We start from the raw sequence: 26,079 nt of genomic DNA, 5'->3' as shown, positions 1-26,079 counted from the left end.
TGGACCAAAAAAAAAAAAGTGATTAAAACATTGTACTTCTCTAAACTCTGGAGAATAATCACATACAGAAAAATATAAGATCCTTTGTCTTTTCTTGATGCCATTCTGGGGGTCTTAACTCTTTTAAATGTTTAGATATCAACTATTCCAAACCTCTTAAAATCTAAAATTTCTTAAATTTCTAGATTAAAAAAAAAAAGGTCATGAATTCAAATACTGCCCTAAATGTCAGATGGATACTCTCTTGTAATTCAGCCCCCTAAGTATTACTGGCAAACTACACAACTAGTTCACAAAGCAATTTTTGTGGTATATGTTTTAAAACCTTTAAAAAATAATATAGAATGATATGATTATTTAAACATGGCCACCTATACTACATCTCACCCACATATGTTGGTGTCAAATAGTCCAATTTGCTAACAACAGTGAGCTTTTATGAGGCAGCTGGTGGAAGTAGGAACACGGCAAAGGTTCCCTTGGGCTCCACAACTACGCACCTGTGGTGGCATGAGGCAGAGAACCCATGCCAACCACCTGTGAAGGGCAGGACCCCTGTACTCAACGCAGATGAGAGATGGGAGATGCCTTATTCTTTATGCTGCTACTCTTCACACCCCCCCAACAGCAAAAGAGTCCATATTTGATTCTTAAAGAGAATGAATTCAAGAACATCTTAACCCTTCGGTTGTTCTGCCATGTTCAGATCTTTCCTCAGACCTATCTTCTGGCCTCTTTTCCACAGGGTCAAAGCTCACGATCAGTCCCTCACTTCACTCCAGAATTAACACCATGAATCAAGAAGAAGAAAGATTTGTTCTCTATAAGGAAGAACACAAATCTGTTTTGTAGGAAATTGTTATATATAATTACACAATTTTAAAAAACAGGCCAGTAAACTTGAGGTTAAATTTCAACATACAAAGAAATACAAAAAGTAGTTTAACAATTTCAACACACACAAAAATTTAGAAAGTAATTCTAACTCCTCATCTTTATATATGTCTATAAAAGTCTTGTCAAAACTTTAAAATATAACCTTAGGACATGTTTCTGTTTATTGCAGTCATCAGTTAGTTGGTATTATTAAAAAGTAAAAAAAATAAGTCAGCAATACTCTGAGACACAAGGCTGTGGAGAGATGGCCCCTCAGCTTGCTTCTAAAGGTCTCTTCTTCTACCTGAACCACAGGAAACAGCAGGGCAGGAGTTCGAGTCCCAGGGCTGCCTCTAAAATTCCCTGTGGTCTTGGACAAGTTATTTAACTTTTTCAAGCCTCCATTCCTTCACCATCAGCATTTTCTAAACATTCTGTCCAAGGAATATTAATCTCATAAAGAAGGGTTCTGTTTTCAAATTAAGTCAGAGACCGCTACACACCATTTCTCCTCTTCAGGAGGTTCACACAACATGCATTAGCACGACTAAAGGCTCTGAGAAGTCCTGCAGGATGTTTGTCTAATCGTGTATCCATCTGGGTTGACCTCAGGATCCCTTACCTGCTAACACTTTAGCATCCTGTGGATTACACTTTGGAAAACATTGGTCCAGCGTATCTCAGGTCTCTTCCAGTCCTTACACTGATAACACGCAGGAAGAGCAATGCACTATTTTGTTGCAGGTTCTGGGGTTTAAGAGTAGCTTTAATGCTCTGGAGTTGACAAGGAACTTATTCACATTAATTGGTCCTTTGAAGATCAACACGATTCCCTTGTTCCTAACGAGAGTCTTCATTCAAGGAAAGAGATGATGACAGTCACACAATCTCGGTGCCACCTACAGCACAACACACAGAACTGAACAAGAAGGATCAGTTATCTTCTATATAGTTTAGCTTTCCTTTCCAGTATGGTTTGATGTTTCTCTGTAGCAAATGCTTTGGCCACTGTTCCTTGGAACAGTTCTGCCCACCTTTCACAGGATCCCTGCCCATCCTCACTTCCTTGTCCAGGATGAAGTCACTGTGCAGGCAGACTGTCACGAGTCCTCAGGTTAAAGAGCTGCTCTTCCAAGAAGGCACCCCCAAGGCCATATTGTTCTTCATGGAGCCTCACTTCTTCAGGCGACAAGTGGCTTCCTCCGAGAACAAAGTCTGCAAACCTAGTATTTGTTTTAAATAAAGTTAATGTTATCACGGAAAGCTTTATTTGGAAGATAACATGTTCCCTGGCTACTTATCCCCTTTAATTAAATTTGTCTTTGCATCCGTAGAGGATGGCATTTGCACAGTGGGTGTAAAAACAGGGATGGCTTATGTGCTCCTCCAGACATTCAGGAAAGGATCAAGAAGTAGGCAGACTTGGAAGCACCAGGTGCTGCTAAATATACCCACTCCTGTTTCCTAATTCCTTTTCTCTCTTATTAAATGTATTATTTATTCATTACTTTAGTGTCTTCCCCGCTTCAATTTTTAAGTTGAGGGCACTGCTATTTGGATAAAGCAACGAAAAAGGAAAAACAGTAAAGAAAAGACGCTAGGGCAGAGATTTCTTTCTTGGTGAACTTTATAAATGAGTTTCCACCCCTAAAGCATGAGAAGCAGATGACGCATCCCATTCTGTCTCCCTTCTCCTCTGAGTGGTCTTTATGGCCTTCCCAATATAATACATCAGATCAACATTTACTCCGGCCCTGGTCGTTCTACGCTGCATCAGAGCGCTGAAGCAAAAGAAGCTCTCATAGCTTCCATGTCACCTTACCCGGGAAGTTGCCTGTTTCTAGCCTTAAGGACCTGATCCAAACTGTCATGTTATTTCCAGGGTAACTGCGACCCAGTTGTGGTGTGAGCAGTGGGGCGAGGCTTACTTTTTCGGCTCCTGGAGCCTGGAGACAGCCAGCCAGGATGGGAAGCCGGGGCTGCGGCAGGCCTGGCGGAGCTCCTCCAGGGAGCAGGTTGTGGCGGCATCAGCTTGTTCCCTGTATTCGTCTTCAGTAAGAAACTTCACCACCGGCTTCTCTGATGTAAACCATTTCTTCATTTTCCTAAAACAGGCAGCATTTGGTTGCTAGATTCCTGGCCATATCTGGTTGCTCAATTCAACTCTTCAGATTTATAAAAATACATTTCTTAGAAAGTAATAATTCTTAACTTCCTCTATATCATACTATACTTATTTCTATTGTTATCCCAATTGAGGTTTATAGAACATGTAATTTGGGCCTAACTGTACATTCACCTTCTTCCTGGACCAGCTGAAATAATATCTTAAGGCACTGAGGATCCTTTTTTAAAAATTTATTTGGCGCTGGCATCTTCATTGCAGCCCACGGGATCTTTAGCTGTGGCATGCAGACTTAGTTGTGGCATGTGGGATCTAGTTCCCCAACCAAGGACTGAACCTGGGCCTCCTGCATTGGAAGTGTAAAGCCTTAGCCAACTGGATCACCAAGAAGTCCTGAGGATCAATTTCTGATAGAGACATAATTGTATTTTTCTTCCTTGGTGATTTCAAATCAGGGAATTAAAAACCTGGCTTCTTTTTGCCTGCCCTGCTGATTTTCTTGGGCACCAACAGCAGCAAACCTTTGAGATGTCCTTTTATGGAGACCCAGCAGAATCACTCGCCACTGAGTCTAAATAGAGAAGCTGGGAAGATCTGTGGGGTATGGCCTCCATCTAGTGGTGGAGACGCTGACTAATCTCAGAGGAAGTAAACACACTTTACAAGGGTCACGTACACACAGTAATTCATAATATTAAAATCATTATTCTTTTGCTACATATGGAGGGGCTCACGATTGGAACTTTTTTCCAATCAAAAAAGTCCTAGAGTGAAGAATCTCATAAAGAGCGGTAATGATGAAGAGGTTTTAACACGTGTATTTATCAGTGAGTTTTAAAAAAAATGTTTTAGGTGGTTTAAAATTTAACCAGAGATTCCCAAATACAAATGAGCAACAAAATCACCAGGAGGTGTTTTAATATATGTTTTCTTGAGGTTTGGGGCCTGAAAATCTTTAAACTTTTACAGATTGTCTGGTGGTTGATAAGCTGGATTAGAGAACCACTGACATTATTTCCTCCTCCTTTTCTGAACACCTAGCCTGGTCTCCATGGAGGAAAATGCGGGGCTCTGAGCAGAAGACGGGCATACAGTTTCAGCTGTGAGGTCCACCCACTGTGCAAACTGCGCTTCACAGTTCTGAGCCTCATTTTGCTCACATGGAAGACAAATGAAAGCAACATCTTCAACCTCAGGAGGTCACTGGACAATGAAAAACATTACTTTGTGTCAGATGCTTAGCACAGTGAACAGCCTACAGTAAGTGTTCGACAGAGATAAAATAATAACTACCATGTATTATCAGAATGTATTCAAACAGCTCTTTGTAAACTAGAAAGTACTACACAATCAAAGTATTATTTCTTTGGCTTATTATTTAACCTATAAGTTCCTATTTTATTTCCTAATGCTTCACAAAATTACTCATCAGCAATATGAACAGTTGAGGAAGTTACAGTACATTTTGATCAGTAGGTCTGTGTTCAAGAGAATGCACAGCAAATGCATAAAAGGATCACCGTGCAGGTAACAGAACATACTTGGCTCTTGGCAGGGTAGCGGATGCTGACAAGGAAAGTGGAAGGAATTCTCTTGGGTTCCTCAGGCCACAAGCCAGACAAGGGACTAGAGGCCTGAAGGGTGTGCAGTGGCCAGTGCCCTCCTGGCAGAGGGAACTCAGAGAGCCCGAGTCCCTGTCTGCCTCTGAGACAGGGCAGAGAGAAGCAGTTGGCATCAGCCTTGCCAACATCCTCTGCAGAGAGGCCCTGCCCTGTCTCTGGTGCCTTTTTAGCCCTGTGACGTCACCACCCGTGGAGTCAGCAGATCCATAAACTATCAGCTGTCACAGAGTCTCCCCTCTCACAGTCAAGTTTACCTCGTAAATATTCACTAACTCCCTCTTCTAGCTTTGATCTCACCGCCCTGCTCCAGGCCCTCCTCCCCTCTTGCCTGGGCCACTGTGACATCTGATGACTGGTCTCCTGCCCCCCAACCTGCTCTTAACCTCCACCCTCTGCACCCGAAGACAGACGGGCCCCATCCCACTGCCCAATGAGTGACTGTGGTTTCTGCTTGGATTCTGGCTTGTTGACTGTGTTTTTATTTTCGTATTAGTTAGTTGCCAACATTTAAAAATCGTAAGACTTGACAAATTCCATCCATGTTCCCAGCTTTTCTAGGAAACGAGGAGATCTGGCAAGGCCCATATTCTCACATGGCAATCATGAGCTCAAGCTGAGTGGTAACTGACCCCATTTCACTGGGGCAATGTTGCAGAACTTTCCACAGTCCTCACCACTGCCTTCCCTCTGCTCAGAATCCTTCACTCAGTACCTTCTGGGGCCCCAAGAATTTGACTTCTAACTCCTGTCTGGGCAGCAGTCAGAGTGCACTGCCGGAAATGCAGAAAGGGCAGCGCCTCCACCACGTACAGGATCAGATTAGATTCTCCAGCACCGCCTGCGAGGCCTCCACATCCTGGCGGACACCAACCTCGCTCGCCTGCTCTGGGATGGTAGCAAACCGGGCTTTCTCCCTGTCAGGAAGGCCTTTCCTATATTTATTCATCTGGCTATCTTGATTCATTAGGATTCAGCCCATTAGTCTCTTTTCAAGAACTTTCCTGAACTTTTCCTACATGCTACACTTTCTGGGTGGGTTTCTCCAATGGCTCAGCAGTAAAGAATATGCCTGCATTACAGGAGACCTGGGTTCAATCTTCCTGGGTCGGGAAGATCCCCTGGAGGAAGAAATGACAACCCACTCCAGTATTCTTTCTTGGAGAATCCCATGGACAGAGGAGCCTGGCGGGCTACAGCCCATGGGATCGCAAAGAGTTGGACACAACTGAGTGACTAAATGTGCATACTTCCTGGGCAGGCCTATTTGAACACTTGCTCTAGCAACAATATGCCTATGTCTCAACAAGTACACCTCCAGGGTGGGGGCCATCTCCTTCACTGTGCACCTAGCACAAAAACAGGTGCTCAGACTCCATGGCTTAAGGATATTTAAGCCTTATCTTAAAACCTAAGAAAAAAGAAAGTCCTGATTATATAAATTATAACTTTCAACAATTTGTTATTCAATTCTGTTCCCTTGTATCTCATAAGCACAACAAATACCCCCAAAAAAGGAAATGTAGAATGAAAGTAGAAATGTTAGGTGACACCATGCCTAAGTAATTTTGTCACTGATTTTAGTGAATTCTGGGTGAGCTGTCATTACCTGGTAACCGGTGGCTCTGGAAGATTAACAACAGCTAGCAGTGGAGTTTGGATCAGGCGCTTACATTCTCTAGCCACCCCCTTCTCAGAGGGAAATCTGCAATCTCCAGATGAAGTGGAGTGAATTGTGATATCAAGTAGGACATGTCCAAAAAATGCCCCCATAGAATAAATAAAACCAGAGCTCAAAACATCAAGCTTATGACGGAAGAAAGAAAGGAAGCCACACACCTCCCGACACAGGCGCGCGCGCTCCACAGATAGTGCCGACTCCCGGATGACAGGATGAGGAGCAGGGCGGCCGTGTAGGCGAACTGGGGCGCGGACACCCCCGCGTACACCAGGAGCAGGGACAGAAGCCGCAGCAGCCACGCCAGGAGCACCACGCTCCTCTCCTCCACCAGGGGCCCGTGCTTGTAGCAAACAGCAAAGCTGACACACCCAAGTGTCAAGACGTAGCCTGTAAGAGCAGAAAGATGTAAAATAACGTTAACGCCAAATTTGCAGTTATGGGAAAAACCTGGCAGACTTAGAGCTAAGAACATATCAGAACACCTGCATTTTTCTTTCCCCAATGAAGCTGAAAAATGCATTTAGAGCTAGTTATTCCTCCCCTGTGAGCTGCTAGGTGGACTCTGCAGTACTTAAGGATGTATAAGAATACATTATTATAATATATAAGTATACCTGTTTTCTGGCCCAGAGTCGTAGAGGACAGATGTTATCACAGCTGCTTTGGTCAGGAATAAGCCTTAGTGTACGTCATAGTCTGCCACAAAACCTGTTTTTAATTTTCTAATCACTAAATCACAGTGTGATTTTACAGTGAAGGGATCGGGCTGTCACCCTTGCAATCTGGGGCTGTTTCTGTCCTACTAACAGAGGGACAAGTGGTGATCCAATGTCGAGAGCACGTCACCTCTTAAGTGCTCACCAAGCATTTCATTTCTATCTAAGCAAGTCTCAAGGCCTAATTTCCAGCTTATATAAGATGTAGGAGAGAAACAAGTTAAATTATACCACAAAGGAATAATCAGAGAAATCCAGAAAGTGGAACATTCTGTATGACAACTAACCTGGTCTCTTCAGCATATCACTGAGATGGGGGAAAAAACCCAAAACCACAAACCTATTAAGGATTAAACGAGACTTATGGGACACAACATATGCAAAATGTCATTCTGGACTATATCCTACCTTATAAAACCAAACATCAAGGATGTTTAGGAAATTTGAACATGGCCTAGATAACAGATAATCTTATGTAACTATTAATTTTTTAAGATTTAGTAATTGAACTATAGAGGAAAATGTTCTCACCTTATAGAAATGTTAAGTACTTAAAGAAACACACCATAACAGCAATAATTTACTTTGAAAATACTTTAATATAAAGAGAAAAATGGACTAAAAACATAAAAGCTTCAAATGAAACAAAAATCGATTGCTTTTTCTTTGGGTGGGTGTACTTATATGAGAAATTGAGCACTAACAGGTTAGGAGAAAATGGATTCTCCCATTCTCTGTTATTTCCTAATTAAAACACTCTAAAAAGCTGAGATATTTTTGTTCTTTTAAATGACAAGAACAAGCCTCTCTGTTTCTAAAAGTCAAGTTTTCATTGGTCATTTATATTTATAATTTCTTACCTTTTGTAATAAATACATTAAGAAAAAGAAATAAAGAGCCACATTTTAGAGCAATTTTTTCATTACAATTTAGAGGTGGTTAGAGCTTAACTGCAATTTAAAAACATATGCAGTCAAAAAGGCCAAACACCGCTTTGCTCTTTTGATCATCAGAGTAGAAAACTAGGAAGAATGTCAAAGAGAAACAGTCTAAAATGATATCTAATGAACTGAAACCACCAACTATGGGAATAAAATATTATTTTTTAACAATTCTTCTCCTTAGTTCAAAATGAAAATCTGAATGCTGGAGCGTATGTCAAGAGAAGGCCCCTGGCTGTACTTTTCGCTTTACCGATAACAGACTGTATTTTTTAAATCTTTACCTACCTAATACATATATTCTGCTTTCATACCACAGTCTCTTCAGCTCTTCCATCAGTTGCCCCACAACATAAAGTGAAGCAAACCAACAACCAAGCATTAGCGCCCAAAAGGTGCTATACTGTGTGTGGAAGAAAATAAATCACATGGTTTTTGGTTCATTCACTCTCATAAAAGTAGACGTTAACAAATAAAACCCTTTGTATTTGAAATCTGTATATCAAACTACACTGAAGTCAAGACAAGACCCTCTTCTCGAGTCTCACTAAAGGTATGATCCACGCACCAGCAGCTTCACCGTCAGTAGGAATCTGGTGGGAACTAAGCCTCTCAGGCCCACAGCAGACTCCTGAGTCAGAGGCTGTGCTTCAGTAGGACCCCAGGTGACTTGCATGTACATTACAGCTGGAGAAACACTGTTCTAAAGAATAAATTCATCTCAAAATAATGCTGGTGTTGTGAGCTTTCATCAGAGTAAGCCCAACATTAGCATCATGAAATGATACATATGTATCCTCAACTAAGTGTAGGCCATTCTTTTACTGAAGGTGCTTTGGGGGAACAAATAATGGTGAAGAAATCCCTGGGTGTTGCAACGTTGTTATTCAAGGCCCTAATGGCTCAGCATCATGCCATTCCTCGACTATGCCAAGAGGAATTTTCATTCAGCATAGGATGAGTCCCCACCACTCATAAGAAAGATGCACTATCTAGAAAATAAAAGGGTCTCAAAAAAAGTGTGGCCAAAATATAATACTGAAACCTACACATTGTAACAAATGAAAATAGAATCTCTAAGAAAAGACAATTTAAGCCAGTTTATACAATGCAGAAATTAGGAACTGTCATAATAAACATGAATTAATTTTAATCAATTTTTCATGTTTATGAGATCACGATTTCCATTTTTTAATTCATCTGTACCTGATACACCTACCTTAGGAATGAACTTTTTCATCAGCAACAGGACAAAGACTAATGTCATTAGAACACCTAGCACAGTCCCCGAAGAGTAGAAGAAAGCAGGGCTTCTGTCAAGACGACCAGAAAAGAGCCATGTGAATGCCAAGTCACACCTTCAGTATTAGAAATGCTGAATTTGACAGAAGCCATAAAGAATACTAAGAGGAAAAACTAAGATGGCAGCTTTAATTATGTCCTACACTCTTAAAAAGTGAAATCTCTACTTGAAATGTATAGTAAATAGCTTGCCACTGACTCAGAACAGAACGTCTGAGTTATCTTCTGTGTTCACAGTCTGGTCCAATAGTAATTACTGGAGCACCTATCATATGGCAGGCACGTGTCCGAGAGCCTTACATGCATTCACTATAGCCCTGTATAGGAGCTACGTGTGTGCTCAATTGCTCAACTCATGTCCAACTCTTTTGCAATCCCATGGACTGTAGCCTGCGGGGATTTTCCAGGCAAGAATACTTGAGTGGGATGCCATTTCCTACTCCATGGGCAATAGCTATCCATGTCTCAATTTAACATGGCAGGAAAAAGGCGCCAAAAAGTTAAAGACTTTCCTCAAATCAGTATCTGCCAGTTGGGAGGAGTCAGGCTTGCAGCCCAGCTCCTTTGAGTCCAAGCTTTACTCTTCAGGTTATGCAAGAAACATATAGTTTTTATTAAGACCATGGACGACATTAAAGATACACTCTTAAGCTCTAACAAAAAGCTCAAAAATAAACAATGTACAGAATAGCAAGTCAAGAAGTAAAATATTATTGAAAAGAAATTTTTCAAAAAAGAAGTTATAAGAAACAAAACATCAGGATAATATGTTAAATTCAACCTTCCGTATCAGAGTCACAAATCTAGGAGGTGTTACAAATGTCAGAGAGAAAGGCACGGCATCAGAAAACCTGAGTGTGAATTTCAGCCCTGGCAAGACTAGCCTTGTAACGATGGATGTTGGTTTTCTCATCCATAAAATGCAAATAATAAGCCAGAGCTCACATAGTTGCTAAGGGAAACAAATCAGTTAAAATAACATATACTGATACATGATACAAAACAATGCATGTGCAAGCACCGCGTAACCGGAACATACCATGTTATACAAATAACTCTCGCTGGTTTTAAAAACCTTTTCAAAACTATCTTGAGACCTGTTGTTGGCAAAACCTAAAGCAAGAACTACAACTAGTATGGAAATATTTAGCACAAGGTCAAAAGGGTCCTACTCTTTTTTTTTTTTGCCTTCCCGGCTATGCCCTGTGGCTTATGCCATCTCAGTTCCTTGACCAGGGATTGAACTCGGGCCCTTGGCAGTGAGAGCCCAGTGTCCTAACCACGGGATCACCAGGCAATCCTCCTGTTCTACTCTTTTTGACTCACAAAATTAAGAAAGTAAAAATGAATACTTACTGACTCAAGGTCTTTGCATAAAAGAAGAGGAGGATGCCCACCACAAACACAAAGAACAGTTTGAAATCCACAACTGGAGCAAAAAAAAAAAAACACAAGACACACAACAAAGATTTTGTGTCAATGCAGTTAGTGAAAGACAGTCAACTTACTGAAATGTCACTCCAGAAAAGCTGAACCCAGAAAATCAAGTGGAATAAAAACAGACTTACTGTTTTGTTTCACACTTATTGTATAGATAAATGTCTTCCTGGCTGGCTTCACAGAGAAACAGACAGTCTCTCCATATGGATGGATGATTATGGTTATATCATTAGACTCCTCTGGTGTCCAAAAGTTATGAATCATACATTTGATGATGGATAGAATGGTTTCTGGATACTGGCAATTATACTTTTCTGTGATATATACAACACTGAGCAGGCCTGAACTGGCGATTTTCACCTATGAAACGAGAATCAACAAATTCACAAACAGAGAAGTTAGAACTTCTTATCAGCTTCTTAAAATCATGAGCAAAGGAAGAGAGCGAGCCCAGAACTGGCTGAGTAAAGAACACTCAGAGAACTTGGTCACGTTCTGATCCCACGGATGGACCTGGCTTTCTGGGTTTAGTCAACACGTATGGGAGCACAGACACTTCTGAGAGCGGATGTTTCTCCCCGAGTTGTGGTTTATTTAACACCCTCTTCCAGCAGGTTACTGTGACCAAAGGCCACATGCAAACAGATGAGAGGAAATAATGGGCAGCAAACTACTGGGTTATAAACCTCAAGAGAAGAGGATTTATCTCTCCACCGTTTCCACTGTGATTGAGAAAAAACATTTCTATCTTCTGGATCAGCTGAGCATATGTGCTTCAGGCTTCTGTCACCATGTCCTCTGAAGACGGACCCAACCCCAGGCCCTACTCAACTCTCGCAGCAAAGCGCCATCCATGATGCCAAGCAGAGGCCAACAGCCCAGGGACCATTAAACGACACTCTGCTGCTGCCTTTATCCCTCTTTCCTCTGTGTCCAAGGAGAGGGCGCGCCTGAAAAGGGGAGTGAGAGCACCAGCCCTGAATCTCAGGCATCAGGTGGTATCACCCACAATCTACCTCCACCCCAAACCTCTTGGGACTTCAGCTCCTGGCTCACGATCACTCTCCAAATACTACTTCCTGTTATATGTCTCTGGGATTAAATTTACACAATATACACATCCTGTCCTTCCAATATCCTGGCTTCTTGGTTCCCCGAACTTCTCCCCTCTTACAGCTCCTGTTCTCCACACACCTCAGGTAATCACTCTCGCGGCCACACACTAAATCTCATCAGTCCCAAACTGCAGCCCCAAATATAGGCTGCATGAAATGCACCCCAGTAGACAACCACCACCTCCTATCTTTCCAGTGTGCCCCGCTGACTCCCAGACGCCAGCAAGCATGGACCCCAGCACTGATCAAGCATCTTTCCCCTCCTCCCCACCCCGGATGGCCTCAGCCCCTTCTTTTCCAGCTGAGTTCCATGATCAGTCACCATGAAACAATCCCTCACATGTATCCTTGTCTGTACCCCTCCTGCTCTGTCATCCTCACTCGCAAAATTCAACCCTCCGCCTTTCCCACTTTTGCACTTGCCCCATTGCGCTGGAAAAACCAGCAGTGCTCTCTTCCCACCCGTGTCTGGGAACCTGAAGTGGGGCCAGAGAGGGCTGCCTGCCCTCACACCACACATTCCTGTCCAGCCACTCTTCCCTTCTCTTCAACCCCAACCTCACAGCGTCTCTGTCCTCAATACCCCAATAACTCCTCCCCTCCTCACTCCTGGCTGAGGATCCTTCCAACTTCACAGAGAACGGAAGAGATGGAAGAGAACCCGACGGGTTCCTATCCCCGTGTCTCCCCACCTGTCAGCACTGCAGGCACATGCTGCTTCCGGCTTGTGCATTTCGGAGGAAATTCCCACCACAAGGAGATTGACATGCTCCATTCTAAAGATAAACTCCCAACCTGTGCCCTGGATCCGACCCACTCGGCTGCTCAAGAACATCCCACCAGAACCTCCTCCCACGTTACTAGACCATTCCCGTCAGCTTACAGACATGCCAGTATTTTCCTCATTTAAAAAAAATACACACATGAAAACCTTCTATTGACTTCCTTTCACCCTCCAGCCATCACCCCTTTTCCCCGCTTCCCACTGCAATAAAATTCTTCTGCATTCTCCAGTTCCTCTCCCCTCTTTCTGTCTTTAGCCACTTCAATCAGCCTTTCGTTCCCAACAGGCTGCCCCTGACAAGGTCACCAGCGACCTCCATGTTGCTAAACCGAATGGTCAGCGCATTCCCTGTCGTCCTCTGATCCGTCCACAGAGTCCGGCATGGCTGGGCCCTCACCCCCCGTCCCTGCTGCACTTCCTGGGGCTCCCAGGGTACCTCCCCACCCTGCTCACCCTTCTCTCTCCTCTGCTGCATCCCCCCGATCTCCTAATTGCAAACTGGCCCAGTCTTGGTCATTGGTCCTTTCCTTTTCTCCATCTAAACTCACTGCTTAGCCTCATGGCTTTAAGCATGATCTATAAATATGCCTCACTGCTTCTTTTGCAAAAAGAAACACAGGAAAGAGAACAAAACTGATTCCCTACATGTATCGAGTGGGAAAGGGTTAGAGGGATGAGATGGAGGGACACTTCTCTGAGAACATCTTTGTGTAGTTTTGACTTCTGGGCCTTTAATATTGTACCCTTTTGACTTTAACATTGTACATGCTAAAAAAAAAAATGACAATAAAATCCACTAGGATGAGGAAAAACTCTGAAATGGTAACAAATAACAACAAATGTATCCCAAATGAATAATATAACCAGATTTAAGGGAGATGGGTGGGAATGAGTAACTTCTGAGCACAGTATTTAGATTTGTAACCCCATTAGTATTTAGATGGTGCAAACTATGAGGATAAAACCTTGTAAACAAATGCTGAGTTCTTGTTACTAGGCTTGCTTTTCACAACAGTATGGCTTAGCAACTCTGAAATTACTCCAGGAATAGGAAAATAAATCAATGTATTGAGGATAATGGGAACCAGGTTTCTCACAATCTGAGAAGAGAGCTACAGAGATGGAAAGGACAAAGACTAGAATGAATCCAGTGGTACTGGAGAAGTAAGAATGCATGGTTTTTTGACAGAAAGATAGACAGGAAGGAAGGAAGGAAGAGTTATGGGTACAGGAGTACGGATGCGTATGTGTGTGTACACACACATTTGACAATGATACCCAGTAGTAATACCTAACACTTAGGCTCCTCAGAAAATGTATGACTCCAGAGCTGGGTCTAAGAAATCACAGGGTAAGCCTGGGAACATCTTATTTGCCAGAAGGTAAAGAACTGCTCAAACAATGATAAACACAAGGTAAAAGTCACAGGAGCTAGTTTGAAGGGGCTCTTACTGGCCAAATCCAGGACAAGATGAATATGAACATAAACAACAGAAGTAATGAACTGTAGTCCAGTGAATGAACTGGCAATCCACGAGACTATATGGCTCTAAATAAATTGGAGAAGTAAATTCTTCCTTACAGAAGAATGCCAATGGCTGTCAAAGGAATAATGGAATTAGAAAAGCACCATTTGATAAACACTGATGATAACTGATTTAGGCAAGCGTCATCAATGGATAATAAAACTAGAGGGTGAAAGTCTGACGAGCAACAGAATATATACCCAGTCTCAAATTATCCCCTCAAAATATTCATTCATCACAGAGGTGAAAATAGTCATTTTGTAGTAGTAAAACTGCAAACCGATAGACACCACCTTAAGCAAGTGACCAAAGTGGTGTTAAGTTATCAGGAACGGTACAAAGCAGTTCATGTGCCCACCGACGCAGATGATGTCCCAGCTCTGCCTCAGCTGAGAACACTTTCCTCAGATTTCCTGCTGGGTGACTCACATCACTGAAAGCACACTCGAACGTCACCTTTCCGACGAGAACTCCCCCAACCGCTCTTTTCAATGCTGCAACTTGCCCCTGCTTCTGTCATTCTACTTATCTGACTCTACATTTTCTTTTTTCATAGCACTTACCAGTTTTATAATTTTCTCCTCTTTTACACACATGGCTAACCCTGCCCTACCACCCCAGCTACCCCCACATTCCTGAGAGTGTTAACATCACAGGAACAGAGATCCATTTTGCTCACTTATGGATCCTGAGAGCTTAGAATAATTCCTGGCACTTCAGTTTAGTTCAGTTGCATCCAACCCTTTGTGACCCCATGGACTGCAGCATGCCAGGCCTCCCTGGCCATTACCAACTCCCAGAGTTTACTCAAATTCATGTCCACTGAGTCAGTGATGCCATCCAACCATCTCAGCCTCTATCGTTCCCTCTCCTCCCGCCTTCAATCATTCCCAGCATCAGGGTCTTCTCAAATGAGTCAATTCTTTGCATCAGGTATTGGAGTTTCAGCTTCAGCATCAGTCCTTGCAATGAACATTCAGGACTGATTTCCTTTAGGATGGACTGGTTGGATCTCCTTGCAGTCCAAGGGACTCTCAATAGTCTTCTCCAACACCACAGTTCAAAAGCACCAATTCTTCAGCACTCAGCTTTCTTAATAGTCCAACTCTCACATCCATCCATGACTACTGGAAAAATCATAGCTTTGACTAGACGGATCTTTGTTGGCAAAGTAATGTCTCTGCTTTTTAATATGCTGTCTAGGTTGGTCATAACTTTTCTTCCAAGGAGCAAGTGTCTTTTAATTTCATGGCTACAGTCACCATCTGCAGCGATTTAGGAGCCCAAAAAAATAGTCAGCCACTGTTTCCCCACCTATTTGCCATGAACTGATGGGACCAGATGCCAGGATCTTAGTTTTCTGAATGTTGAATTTTAAGCCAACTTTTTCACTCTCCTCTTTCACTTTCATCAAGAGGCTCTTTAGTTCTTCTTCACTTTCTGCCATAAGGGTGGTGTCATCTGCATATCTGAGGATATTGATATTTCTCCCGGCAATCTTGATTCCAGCTTGTGCTTCTTCCAGCCCAGTGTTTCTCATGATGTACTCTGCATATAAGTTAAATAAGCAGGGTGACAATATACAGTCTTGACATACTCCTTTTCCTATTTGGAACCAGTCTATTTTTCCATGTCAAGTTCTAAATGTTGCTTCCTGATCTGCATACAGATTTCTCAAGAGGCAGGTTAGGTGGTCTGGTATTCCCATCTTTGAAGATTTTTCCATAGTTTGTTGTGATCCACACAGTCAAAGGCTTTGGCGTAGTCAATAAAGCAGAAGTAGATGTTTTTCTGGAACTCTCTTGGTTTTTTTATGATACAACGGATGTTGGCAATTTGATCTCTGGTTCCTCTGCCTTTTCTAAATCCAGCTTGAACATCTGGAAGTTCACGGTTCACGTACTATTGAAGCCTGGGTTGGAGAACTTTGAGCATTACTTTACTAAAGTGTGAGATGAGTGCCATTGTGTGGTAGTCTGAGCATTCTTTGGCACTGCCTTTCTTTGGGATTAGAATGAAAACTGACCTTTTCCAGTCCTGTGGCCACTGTTGAGTTTTCCAAATTTGCTGGCATACTGAGTGCAGCACTTTCACAGCATCATCTTTTAGGATTTGAAATCGCTCAACTGGAATTCCATCACCTCCACTAGCTTTGTTTGTAGTGATGCTTCCTAAGGCCCACTTGACTTCGCATTCCAGGATGACTATCTTGACCATATGTGAGATCAGAGGTAACTTCAGAATTTCTATAATATATGCATATAGAAAGGTTTGAGATAGCAATTATTTTGGAAAGTATGTGAGAGGATGTTGTCCTGAGCCATGTCTAAACAGCAAGCACACTGCATCATATAGTATATTTACTTGGAACAGATGGAGAAGGGCTGATGAAGAGTATGGAGAGTTTATGTTTCTACCACATCCCTCTGCCTGAACTACCGTGTGATTCTCCAGGCCGCTTCCCTACTGGTAATAGCTCTATGTCACACAAAAACTCTATGTCTATTTCTACTCTTGAAATAGTACCTTTAAACTCTCTGTTCCTAAGACATAATTTGAAAGTACGCTCTTACCTGCACAGTTGACCATATATACTTCCATTTCACTTGGGAATTTTGATTGTAGCAGTAACAGTCTGACAGAGAAGCTTTAATTAAATCCATCTCCTTCAAAGCTTTACACCTAGAAACTGAGAGATGGAAAAGAGAATATATTTCCTAAATATATAATTGCCCCAAATCTTCGTTTTTATTCACAGGGTTAATGATGGCTGCTTTTATAGTTCATGAGCATTAAATTCTTCTATGCAGTAATTATAGTCCTTCAGTCTTTCCAGCCTAGCGGGAGACAAAAATATTACAGTCCAATATCAGTAGTCACATGACAGATGGAAGGACTGTCAGAGCAAAGAGAACAGGCACGTCTTCAGTCTTGAAAGAGAGGACAAGGACTCAAGAGGCTTCCCAGAGAGGAGGAAATGTGAGTGGACCACTGATCACAGTTGGAGGCAGTGACCTAGAAGCCAGGGGATGGGGATGACAAGTGTGCACAGATCCACAGAGATGAAGGAAATGATGGAAGTGGTCTAGCCATTCACGAGGATGGAATGCAGGGAATCCATGAGGACGTTTTAACACCGGCAGCTAGAGAGCTAAGCAGCAGTTATCATTACAGTGAGCAACAGGGACTTCTGGCTGAAAGCGGAGCACTGAGGGATTTTAGGTAAACAAAGCTTCAGCAGGAAACTGCTGACACGCCAGAGGGTTTAACTGAGAAGAGTTCAGTGAAGACGTGGACAGGGTTACGGCATCAGCAACAAGGAACACGAAGTTCCCAGGCACCAACAACGGCAGAAAGCCTTCAACATTCCTAGGCCTGAGATGACAAAGGGGGGCCACTGTCACTGGAGGTGCGAGAGCTGCGAGGACAGCAATCCAAGGGAACGCAGACACTGCCCGGACTGCTGCCCACCACCCCCCCATCAGTCTCTCAGCGGCCAGACCCCGTGGGAAGCCAGAGGGCAAAGAAGCCCAGAGGCCAGCTTCCTGGCACTGAGCAGGGGAGACAAGGGCAGAGAACCCATCTGTGGGAACAGAGAACACAGTCGGGTCTTGGAAAGAGCATTCTGGAAGCCATGTGAAACGTCAGAAGGGAAGAACATGGCAAGCAGATCTGTGGAGGCTCCCGAAGCAATCTGAATAAGAAATGAACTAAGTCGGAGGGAGAAAGAGCAGATCAAAGAACACCTAGGAAGTGGAATCGACAGACTTAAAGAGATTCAGAGGTAACCTGATGGTTCTGGTGAGCGGGGAGACAGTGAGGCCCCTTATCCACATAAGGAATGCCAGAGAAGAAGCAAATTTGTCCAGTGTAAAGGGCATGAGTTCAGTTCTAGATGTGCTGAGTCTTGGTTGATGGGACTAGGTAAAGATGACAGGTCTGGAGCACAGAAGTCTGGCTCAAAACAGATGCAGTACATACATATGTGTGTGTTCTAGGCAATATATAATATATAGTATGTAATATATAATACAGCAAAACAGTAAAACAGAAGACAAGTGCTGCGTTACAGATGGTAAATGACTGTAGTAAATGCCACAACCAAATTAAAAAGTTATGGGGTTCATTCTACTCTGCAGCTGCTGCTATTGAATTTAAATAAAGGGAGATGAAAATCAAAAGCCAGTCCTGGACCCAGGACAGGGTACCACCACTGCATCTGTCAAATATGGAACATCAACAGGGCACATAGAGAAACCACAGGCCAACCCGACTCCTCTAAGGAGAGTGTGATCAGCTGTTTCTCCAGGAAAATCTGAAATGAAGCCAGAACCACCTGCTACACCAAAGCTGGGGAAGGACTGGGTAACCAGTAATGACCAGGAAGGAACAGCGTGGAATCAGTCAGCTAGAGCGGAGATCTTTATGCTGGGAGTCTCCAATAAAAGAGGGGATCCCTGCCTGTCACTGCGGAGGGAGCACACTCGGAGGCGGGAGAGAGGCAGGTGAAGAGTGATCTGGAGTCCCCAGCAGCCCAGACCATCATGAGAATGTGAACCCCGGCCTGCTCTTTCCTCAGAGTTCCTCCTCAAACCACACGTGTGCCCACTGTAGGGCCTTTGCGGCGGTCCTCCCAGGGTCCTTGCTCTCTCTGAGAGAGTTCCACTGCTTCACAGGTTGAGTCAGTTCACACGAGTATGGGAACTACTAGTGGGCTTGTTCGTGGGCAGGGGAAATGCTGGAGTCTGGGCTTCACAGGCAAACACTACCTTCCACTGGGGTGTTTTTTCATTTTGGTCCTAAGACTGTCTCCTAAACCATTTGATACCTGTAACTCTTCAGCTAAGAGCAAGATGATGCAGTCTGGGTGCAGTGCAATAGCTTGACTTTAGGAGTAAATGCTCCTGTCGTCCAGACGGTGGCTTCATGCACTTGGATGAATGTAAAGGACTGCTGGCTGGTCGGCTCCAGAACCACCTCAATTCCCCCACCGCCCCACAATCTATCCTCTTACCAGCACATGGACCTTTTAGAAACATCAATCAGAGCGCATCATTTACCTGCTCAACCACCCCCCTCCCCAAATGACTTCTCAAAGCAAAACCTGCTCTCCTTTCCTGGGACCCAGGCACCTCTGGCCTTCCCTCCGGCCATACTGGTCACCCTGTCCTCAGGACAATGAGCTGCCCCTGCCTCAAGCTTTCCTGCATGCGGTTTCCTCCGCTTGCCACTGCTTTCCCCAGACCTTGGCAGAGTTTCTCCTTCCAGTAGGTAATGTTTGTGTGCTCAGACGTCCCCTTCTCAGCAAGGCCCTCTCTGACCCTGCTGTCTGAAACGGCACACTCCAACCCCTCCCTTCTTACTCTGCTTTCTTCTCTTCATATTACATACATATTTTTTAGTTGACACTCTCCCTTCATGAAGTTCAGGACACAGCATGTTCATTACTGGATCCCAACGTTGAAGTATTCGTCTTTTACACATGTGCTGTAATTCCAGAGGACTGGTGGGTTATTTGGGCATGCAGAGTTGACCTAGGGAAGGCAAGGCTGTCTCGCTGTATCTCACTGTGCTACTGTTTGCTGAACTCATGGGAGGCAAGGCACGAGCAGGGAAGCTGGAAGAAAACTCGAGGAGCCATAGGACCTGCAGACACGCCGTATTCTCTCCTCTGGCTGACCCAGCAGACACAGACATAACGCAGTGGACACAGACATAACACAGCCACAACGTAGCCACGAGGTCTTTTTCAGGTGGAGCTTATATATGCTTACAGAACAAAAGTAGCCCGTAGCTAACTGGGTACCTTGTGATAAGCAGTGCTATAAGGGATCTCAGCTGTCACATCATCATTATTTACAAAACGCGGGGCAAGAGAGCCTAACTACGCCATCTCGGCTAGTTTGCTCTTTCCCTATAGTGGCCAGTCTTCATAAGAGCCTGGCCAGTGCTGACCATAAGAGAAGGCGCTCTCCAGGCTCCCCTTGGAGCAACCTGATGCTGGACATCTGTGCAGCCTGCACCATGGTCATCCCACCCACAGAACCCGCAGGCTCCACTGCCTCTTCCCTACCCCAGCATCCATGTGCCTTGAACTAAAGGGTGAGAGCTCCAACCCTTAATAGCCCTCGAGCTGGGAACCATCTTATTTCTCCTCACCAGGCAGAGGAGGGCAGCGAGAAGCAAGTGGTGGGAATCTGCTTGCTGTCGTTGGACTCGACATGGTACATCAGCGCATTCTGTGTAAGGGACCTCCCAGCTGGAGGACGAGCGCTTGCTCTGATGTCACCTGGTCTTCAACTGGATTAAGGAAAGCACAGATAGAGGCAGGCTGCCCTGCTTTTTGACACCTGCAGACCCACTACTAAGAGCATGCTGCAAACAGCGTCTCCCCTGGAATTCTCCAGAGCGACGCCTGGCTTTGGCCGTGAGACTGACGCTGAATTCACACAGCACAGGAGACATCACAGACGAGGCGCTGGCGTTTCGTGATGTGCTCTGGCTGCCCTGTTACCACCTGTCTCCTGAGGCGACTGCATCTCAGTCAACCCACACAAGAGTTCCGAACTGTCTAAGGAACTAGAAACTCAAGCCACGAGAAACCGCAACCCTCGCTCCAAGGGAATTCACTCCAAGGAGCCTTAAGTCATGGACTAGTTGGACCAGCGTAAGACAGCAACTTTGGCAACTAAGGTTCTTAACACTGCTGGCCTACTGCCTTCCTAGAGGGAACCAGGTCTTCTCATTCTAGATCATTTATAAAGGTCATGTCCCAGGCCTCCTCTCAGTTATCTTCTAGAGACATTTCATTAGGCAGTTTCTACTTCCTCTACCTCCGCCTGAGGGTGGGAAACAACAACTGTAGCCAGCTTGACTATTAGCTGAACTCTGTCACCTGTTCAAGCCCTGACACTGAAGGCTATGAGGCTGCGGGCAGGTCTGCAGGTGTCATTGATTCATGCAGCCTCGGTCTCTGCCCATTCATTCAGGTAACACTGGAACTTCCTGGTGGTAGATCGGGCAAATGGAAATATACCACAATAACAGCAAAATGTCCTTACAAGGCAATCCAGAAAACATAAGGATTCTATTCTAGGGATTCATACAAATGTCATAACAATCATTCACTGGGTCAGAAGAGAGTAACACCTGCCCAGAAAGAGCTGCTGCTTCCCCCGGAGCTGAAACACATCTTCCCAGCGGGTGTCCCCCACCCCCATAACCTGGGTACTCACTTCCTCAAGCCTGATTCAGGTCAGGAGAATGGTCTGCAAGTGTGGGCCGGCCCAGCCCTGCCTCAGCTCCCGAGCACTTGGGAGCATCTGCAAGACCGACCCCGAGTGCCATCCTGACTGTGACGACCCGGCAAAGCCAGCACCGAGCACGGTCCTCCTGAACCACCTGCAGTCCTCAGCAGGCTCTCCTGAACCTTCCGACAGCCCCGACTTCCAGAGAACAGTGGGTTTCGGGCCAGTCGTGCCCAAACTGCTGTGACAGAGCTCAGTCCTTTACATTACCAAAGGGTTAGAGTCAGGGTTCCCTTTACCACTGAGATCCCTTAGTTCACTTAAAATACCACTCAATTTGAAAATATTTAATCTAACGTTAGGACTACATATCAAATATAAAAGAGACCGCTTCACATCACTGGCTTCAACCAATAAATTTAAAATTACTCTTTCGTACTAAATCTGTCATTTATTAGTTTTCCTAAAGGTATAAGGATATAATTAAAGAGCTTAGTCGTAAACTAAACTTACCTTTTCTTTTAAGGTAAAAATATTCAGTCAAAACTTCAAAAAAGGGCAGGTAGTACTTAAACCTACTTATGGAATATGCTAAAAATAAAAAGCACAAACACTCTTCAGGTCTTTGCAGATTTTAAACAATCTCCAACTAAATAAATTTCAACTAAATTTCCAACTAAATTTTCAACTAATTTCCAACTAAAAATATTTCAGCAATGTTCCTTCTGAAAATTTAACCTTACATGCCCTTATGGGAAAAAATATCTTCAGATGAAATTAAAATAGAATAATAAAATCACTTATTAAATCAGGCTGCCACTTTCCCCATCTGGCCTATATGACTGCTTTTCTTTTGGGGTAAGGAAAGGGAGGGAGAAGAGTTGAAAAGCAATAAACTTGAACTCCTGAGAGTTCAGGATTTTTGAAGGGTATTTGGGGGTATTATTTTGTAAGCTCAAATTCAAACTAATTAGCAGGTAGTATCAAAGTTACAAAAGAACTTCTCTATTAACCCTACTTGTTTTTCTAACCTGGCTTGAATATGAATCTTGATTTTCATTTCTCCAAGAAGGTGCACAGAGAATGAAACCGAAACTATCACATGCAAATGCACATTCCGGTCTGATTTTAACTGCAAGCATTGATTTTCTTCCCCAGGGATGAATTTGAAAGCTGTGGTTTCAAATGGCCTATCACTGTGGTTCAATCCTGGGAATTCATTGCAGTGGTCTGAACTTCATCTAAGGACCTTGCCTGCTGGTTCCAAACTCCTGGTGACTTTTGGTTTGAAGGTCCTCTTCCTCTCAGGCAGACAACTATCTGCCCCTCCTGTATCAACTGCCTCTGACTTTCCTCTAAATGGGGAGCCAGAGTCTGTTCTGGCCTCACTCTGGATGTTCTCCATTCCATGGAAGGGTATCTATTTTGAAGACAGATTTCTAGAACAGGAAGTATCATCTAATCCAAGCATCTCACATTATAGCTGGGCCCTATTTTTTATAACGAAGTACCAGCTGTTTGATTTCAAGTTTCTCATAAAACTGTTTGAGCAGCAGTGGTTCTCAGACCCAGACAGTCTAGTCCGGGGGTTCCAATACCAGAGCTGTCCAGGACGCTTCAGTTTGAGCTGTGAAGTCCATCTGAAACAGCAAGTGTTACGGTAAGGATATAGAAGTTGCCATTTTTCTTAGCTATGGGCTAGAATTTTATCAGCTCAATGGGCATCCTGTACATCTTAGATCAAAAGCATTTACAGATAATCTGATTAGCAAAATAAAGTTGACAGTGTCAACACTAAAAGCGGTAACAGTAAAAACCTGAAAAATAATGGGTTCATTGAGGCAAATAAAAGTAAAGAAAAGGTAGCGCACACAGTGTATGAGAGTCTGCCTGTCAATGAGGAGATGTGGGTTCAATCCCTGGTCCAGGAAGATTCCACATGCCTCAGAGTAACTAAGCCTGTGAGCCACAACTACTGAGCCTGCATTCTAGAGCCCACAAGCCACAACTAAAGAAGCCTACGTATTCTAGAGCCCGTGCTCCACAAGAAAAGCCTTCACAATGAGAAGTCTGCACACCTCAACGAAGAGCAGCATCCGCTCACCACACCTAGAGAAAGCCTGAGCAGTGACAAAGATCCAGCAAAGTAAAAAAAAAAAAAGATTTCCTTATAAAGAGAAAAAGGTAAGGAAAATATTGGAGAACATTCAGCAGTAGAAGATTTTTGTTTTACTGATGAGAAAACTATAGCCCTTAAAGATTATCTGCCTGGACCAAGGTAATTGTACAAGTGAGTGGCTGAATGTAATGACCCAAGAAGAAATCAAAGTTCGGGATGCTGGTTCAGGCTACTTACAATGTTCTGGCTGCTGCCATGCTCCGAAACTCTTTCTTAGACAGATCTGTGCTTTATTTTTTCCATCAGTATATACCGGTTACCTCTCTTACTACCAAGCCCTCTTCTGTAAAATGGGTATATAAATGGTTCCTACCCTATAGGGCCACTATGGGTATTAAATAAGATAACGCAATCAAAGCACTTTTAACACTGCCCAGTACAAAGTAAACACTTGACAAACTTCTATTCAATGAAAGCGGATCTAGAATAGACCCCCAAGTACTTCACTGTGAGATTACCAGGAGTTGGCAACTCCAGCTGAATATCTGGTAATTGCCTTCATTCATACACAATCCGGATTTTACCAGAGGTGGGGGGCAGCTTTCCCCACCTATAAGCCCAAACCTGGCTGCCTCCCTTGCAACCGAAGGTGGGCAAAGAGGAAGAGAAATCAGTGGACAGTGAGTCCTGGAGATCTTTTAAAGGATTTAATGGGGGAAATTAATGAAATAGAAATGTTAAGCTCATAGCAGAACTGAAGTTAGAACTCTTGCCCTGCCCAGAGTCAGGATCTTGCGAGCACTCCATAGATAGCCCACACCACCACCAGCAGCAGCTACCATTTCCTGTTTTCTCTGTACCAGGCATCGTGCACACGTTACATATCCCAACAATCCTGTGAAATATTATTATCCGTGTTTTTTTTCACGTGACCAGTAGTGGCTTGACTGACTCAAGGTCAAAGAACTAGTCAGGGCAGCCGAATTTCAGTGTAGTTCTAAAGCTAAGCTTTTACCATCCCTAATCTTGAGTCCAAAGTTGCAGCTAGACGGAGAAAGATTTTTCGACCTAAATTGATATATACAAATGTCCTGTGTTGAAAGCCTTGAGACAAGGATCATCTGTAACAATGACCTGTCTTCAGGTCCTTGGACAAATCAAAACTTCTCTGGGCTTTGGTTGCTTCTGTAAACCGTGGGCAATTAGCCTCCAACTAATAAAAATAAATGGAAAAAAAAAAAACAAAACAAAACAAAAAAAACCGTGGGAACTGAGCCAGAATGACCTTTGCAGCTGCCTCTAAGCCTGAAACCCAGTCCCCGGCAGAGTCCAGGGAAGCCCAAGCAGGCGGTCAGGGAGGCCGCGCTGGCGGAGGGAGCCTTAACCCAGGAGGCAGACGCCGCCGCCGGGGCGGGCAGAGCCTGGCTCGCCGCCGGAAGCCGGGCCGGGGAGCTGGGCGGGAGGGGAAGGACGGGGAAGGGCGACCGGAGGCCGGGGAGCGAGGCGGCGTGCGCGCGCCCGCGGCCCGCGCCCGCGGTTACCTGAGACGGCTGCCGCCTCCTCTTCCCAGCGCTCGGCGCCCGCGGGCTGCGCGGCCAGCGGCGGCAGCCAGAGCAGCAGCCAGCACGTCTCGGGCCGCAGCCTCATGCCGCTCGAGGCACAGCCGCGCCCAGCCCTGGCAGGAGCGGGACGGGGCTCCTCGGACGAGAGAAGCGGAAATGGCGCGGGGCGCAGGGGGAGGGCTGGGGGCGGCGCGGCCTGCCGGCGGGAAGGGCGCAGGGCCCGCCTCCCCCGGCGGAGGAAGAGTGCGGCCGCCGCCAGCCCCCGCCCCGCCGGGCTCCGCCCCGTCTCACCCTGGAGGGTGCGGGCCCGCAGGGACCGTCTCTGGATTGTGCAGAAACCTCCCCTGACCCCGACTGCGGGGTTTTAGGGCTCCGTTTTCAGAGTACCCTTGCGTGACGTCCCAGGAAGGCTAAGGCCCTTCAGTTAAGTTCAGTCGCTCCGTCGTGTCCGACTCTTTGTGACCCCACGGACTGCAGCACGCCAGGCTTCCCGGTCCATCACCAACTCTTGGAGCTTGCGCAAACGCCTGTCCATCCAGTTGGTGATACCATCAAACCATCTGATCCTCTGTCGTACCCTTCTGCCGCCAATCTTCAGCAACCCCCTTACTTTAAAAAAAAATAATAATAATAAAAATCAATTTAAAAAATAAAAATCAATTCATCTTTCATTTTCCGTTTTGTTTATAACAATAACAAATCGGCAATTTGGTTGCTTAAATAGACTGACTTCTCACATTTCAGTATAAAGAGCATGTAAAACAGTCTCTCAGAGTCCCTGGACTGCAAGGAGATCCAACCAGTTCATCCTAAAGGAGATCAGTCCTGGGTGTTCATAGGAAAGACTGATGCTGAAGCTGAAACTCCAATACTTTGGCCACCTGATGCGAAGAGCTGACTCCTTTGAAAAGACCCTGATGCTGGGAGGGATTGGGGGCAGGAAGAGAAGGGGACGACAGAGGATGAGATGGCTGGATGGCATCACTGACTCGATGGACATGAGTAAGCTCTGGGAGTTGGTGATGG

The 26,079-nt window shown here is 44.6% G+C and overlaps 1 protein-coding gene across 1 annotated transcript; it reads right to left on the bottom strand.

The window, feature by feature from the left end:
* Positions 1 to 844: 844 nt before the first annotated feature.
* Positions 845 to 25,200, bottom strand: NEMP2 (nuclear envelope integral membrane protein 2). Its single transcript, XM_061135537.1, has 9 exons — positions 25,033 to 25,200; positions 16,699 to 16,814; positions 10,829 to 11,060; positions 10,617 to 10,689; positions 9,178 to 9,271; positions 8,247 to 8,361; positions 6,460 to 6,688; positions 2,805 to 2,981; positions 845 to 2,099 (listed from the first exon to the last, which is right to left on the bottom strand). The coding sequence occupies exons 1-9, from the start codon at positions 25,136 to 25,138 to the stop codon at positions 1,958 to 1,960; spliced, it is 1,284 nt and encodes a 427-aa protein (XP_060991520.1). The 5' UTR covers positions 25,139 to 25,200; the 3' UTR covers positions 845 to 1,957.
* Between the last annotated feature and the right edge of the window lie 879 nt (positions 25,201 to 26,079).

This window comes from Dama dama, chromosome 33 (assembly GCF_033118175.1).
Source record: "Dama dama isolate Ldn47 chromosome 33, ASM3311817v1, whole genome shotgun sequence".
NCBI lineage: Eukaryota > Metazoa > Chordata > Mammalia > Artiodactyla > Cervidae > Dama > Dama dama.
Note: the sequence above shows the minus strand (reverse complement) of the source record. Positions and strands in the feature narration are given on the sequence as shown.

What these genes read in the sequence shown, in the direction of transcription:
- NEMP2 (XM_061135537.1), bottom strand. Translation starts at nt 25,138, where the DNA reads ATGAGGCTGCGGCCCGAGACGTGCTGGCTGCTGCTCTGGCTGCCGCCG. An exon ending in AATAAGTGTGAAACAAAACA is followed by an intron (nt 10,690 to 10,828) that starts GTAAGTCTGTTT and finishes TTTTTGCTCCAG; the next exon opens with TTGTGGATTTCAAACTGTTC. An exon ending in TATGCAAAGACCTTGAGTCA is followed by an intron (nt 9,272 to 10,616) that starts GTAAGTATTCAT and finishes TCGTCTTGACAG; the next exon opens with AAGCCCTGCTTTCTTCTACT.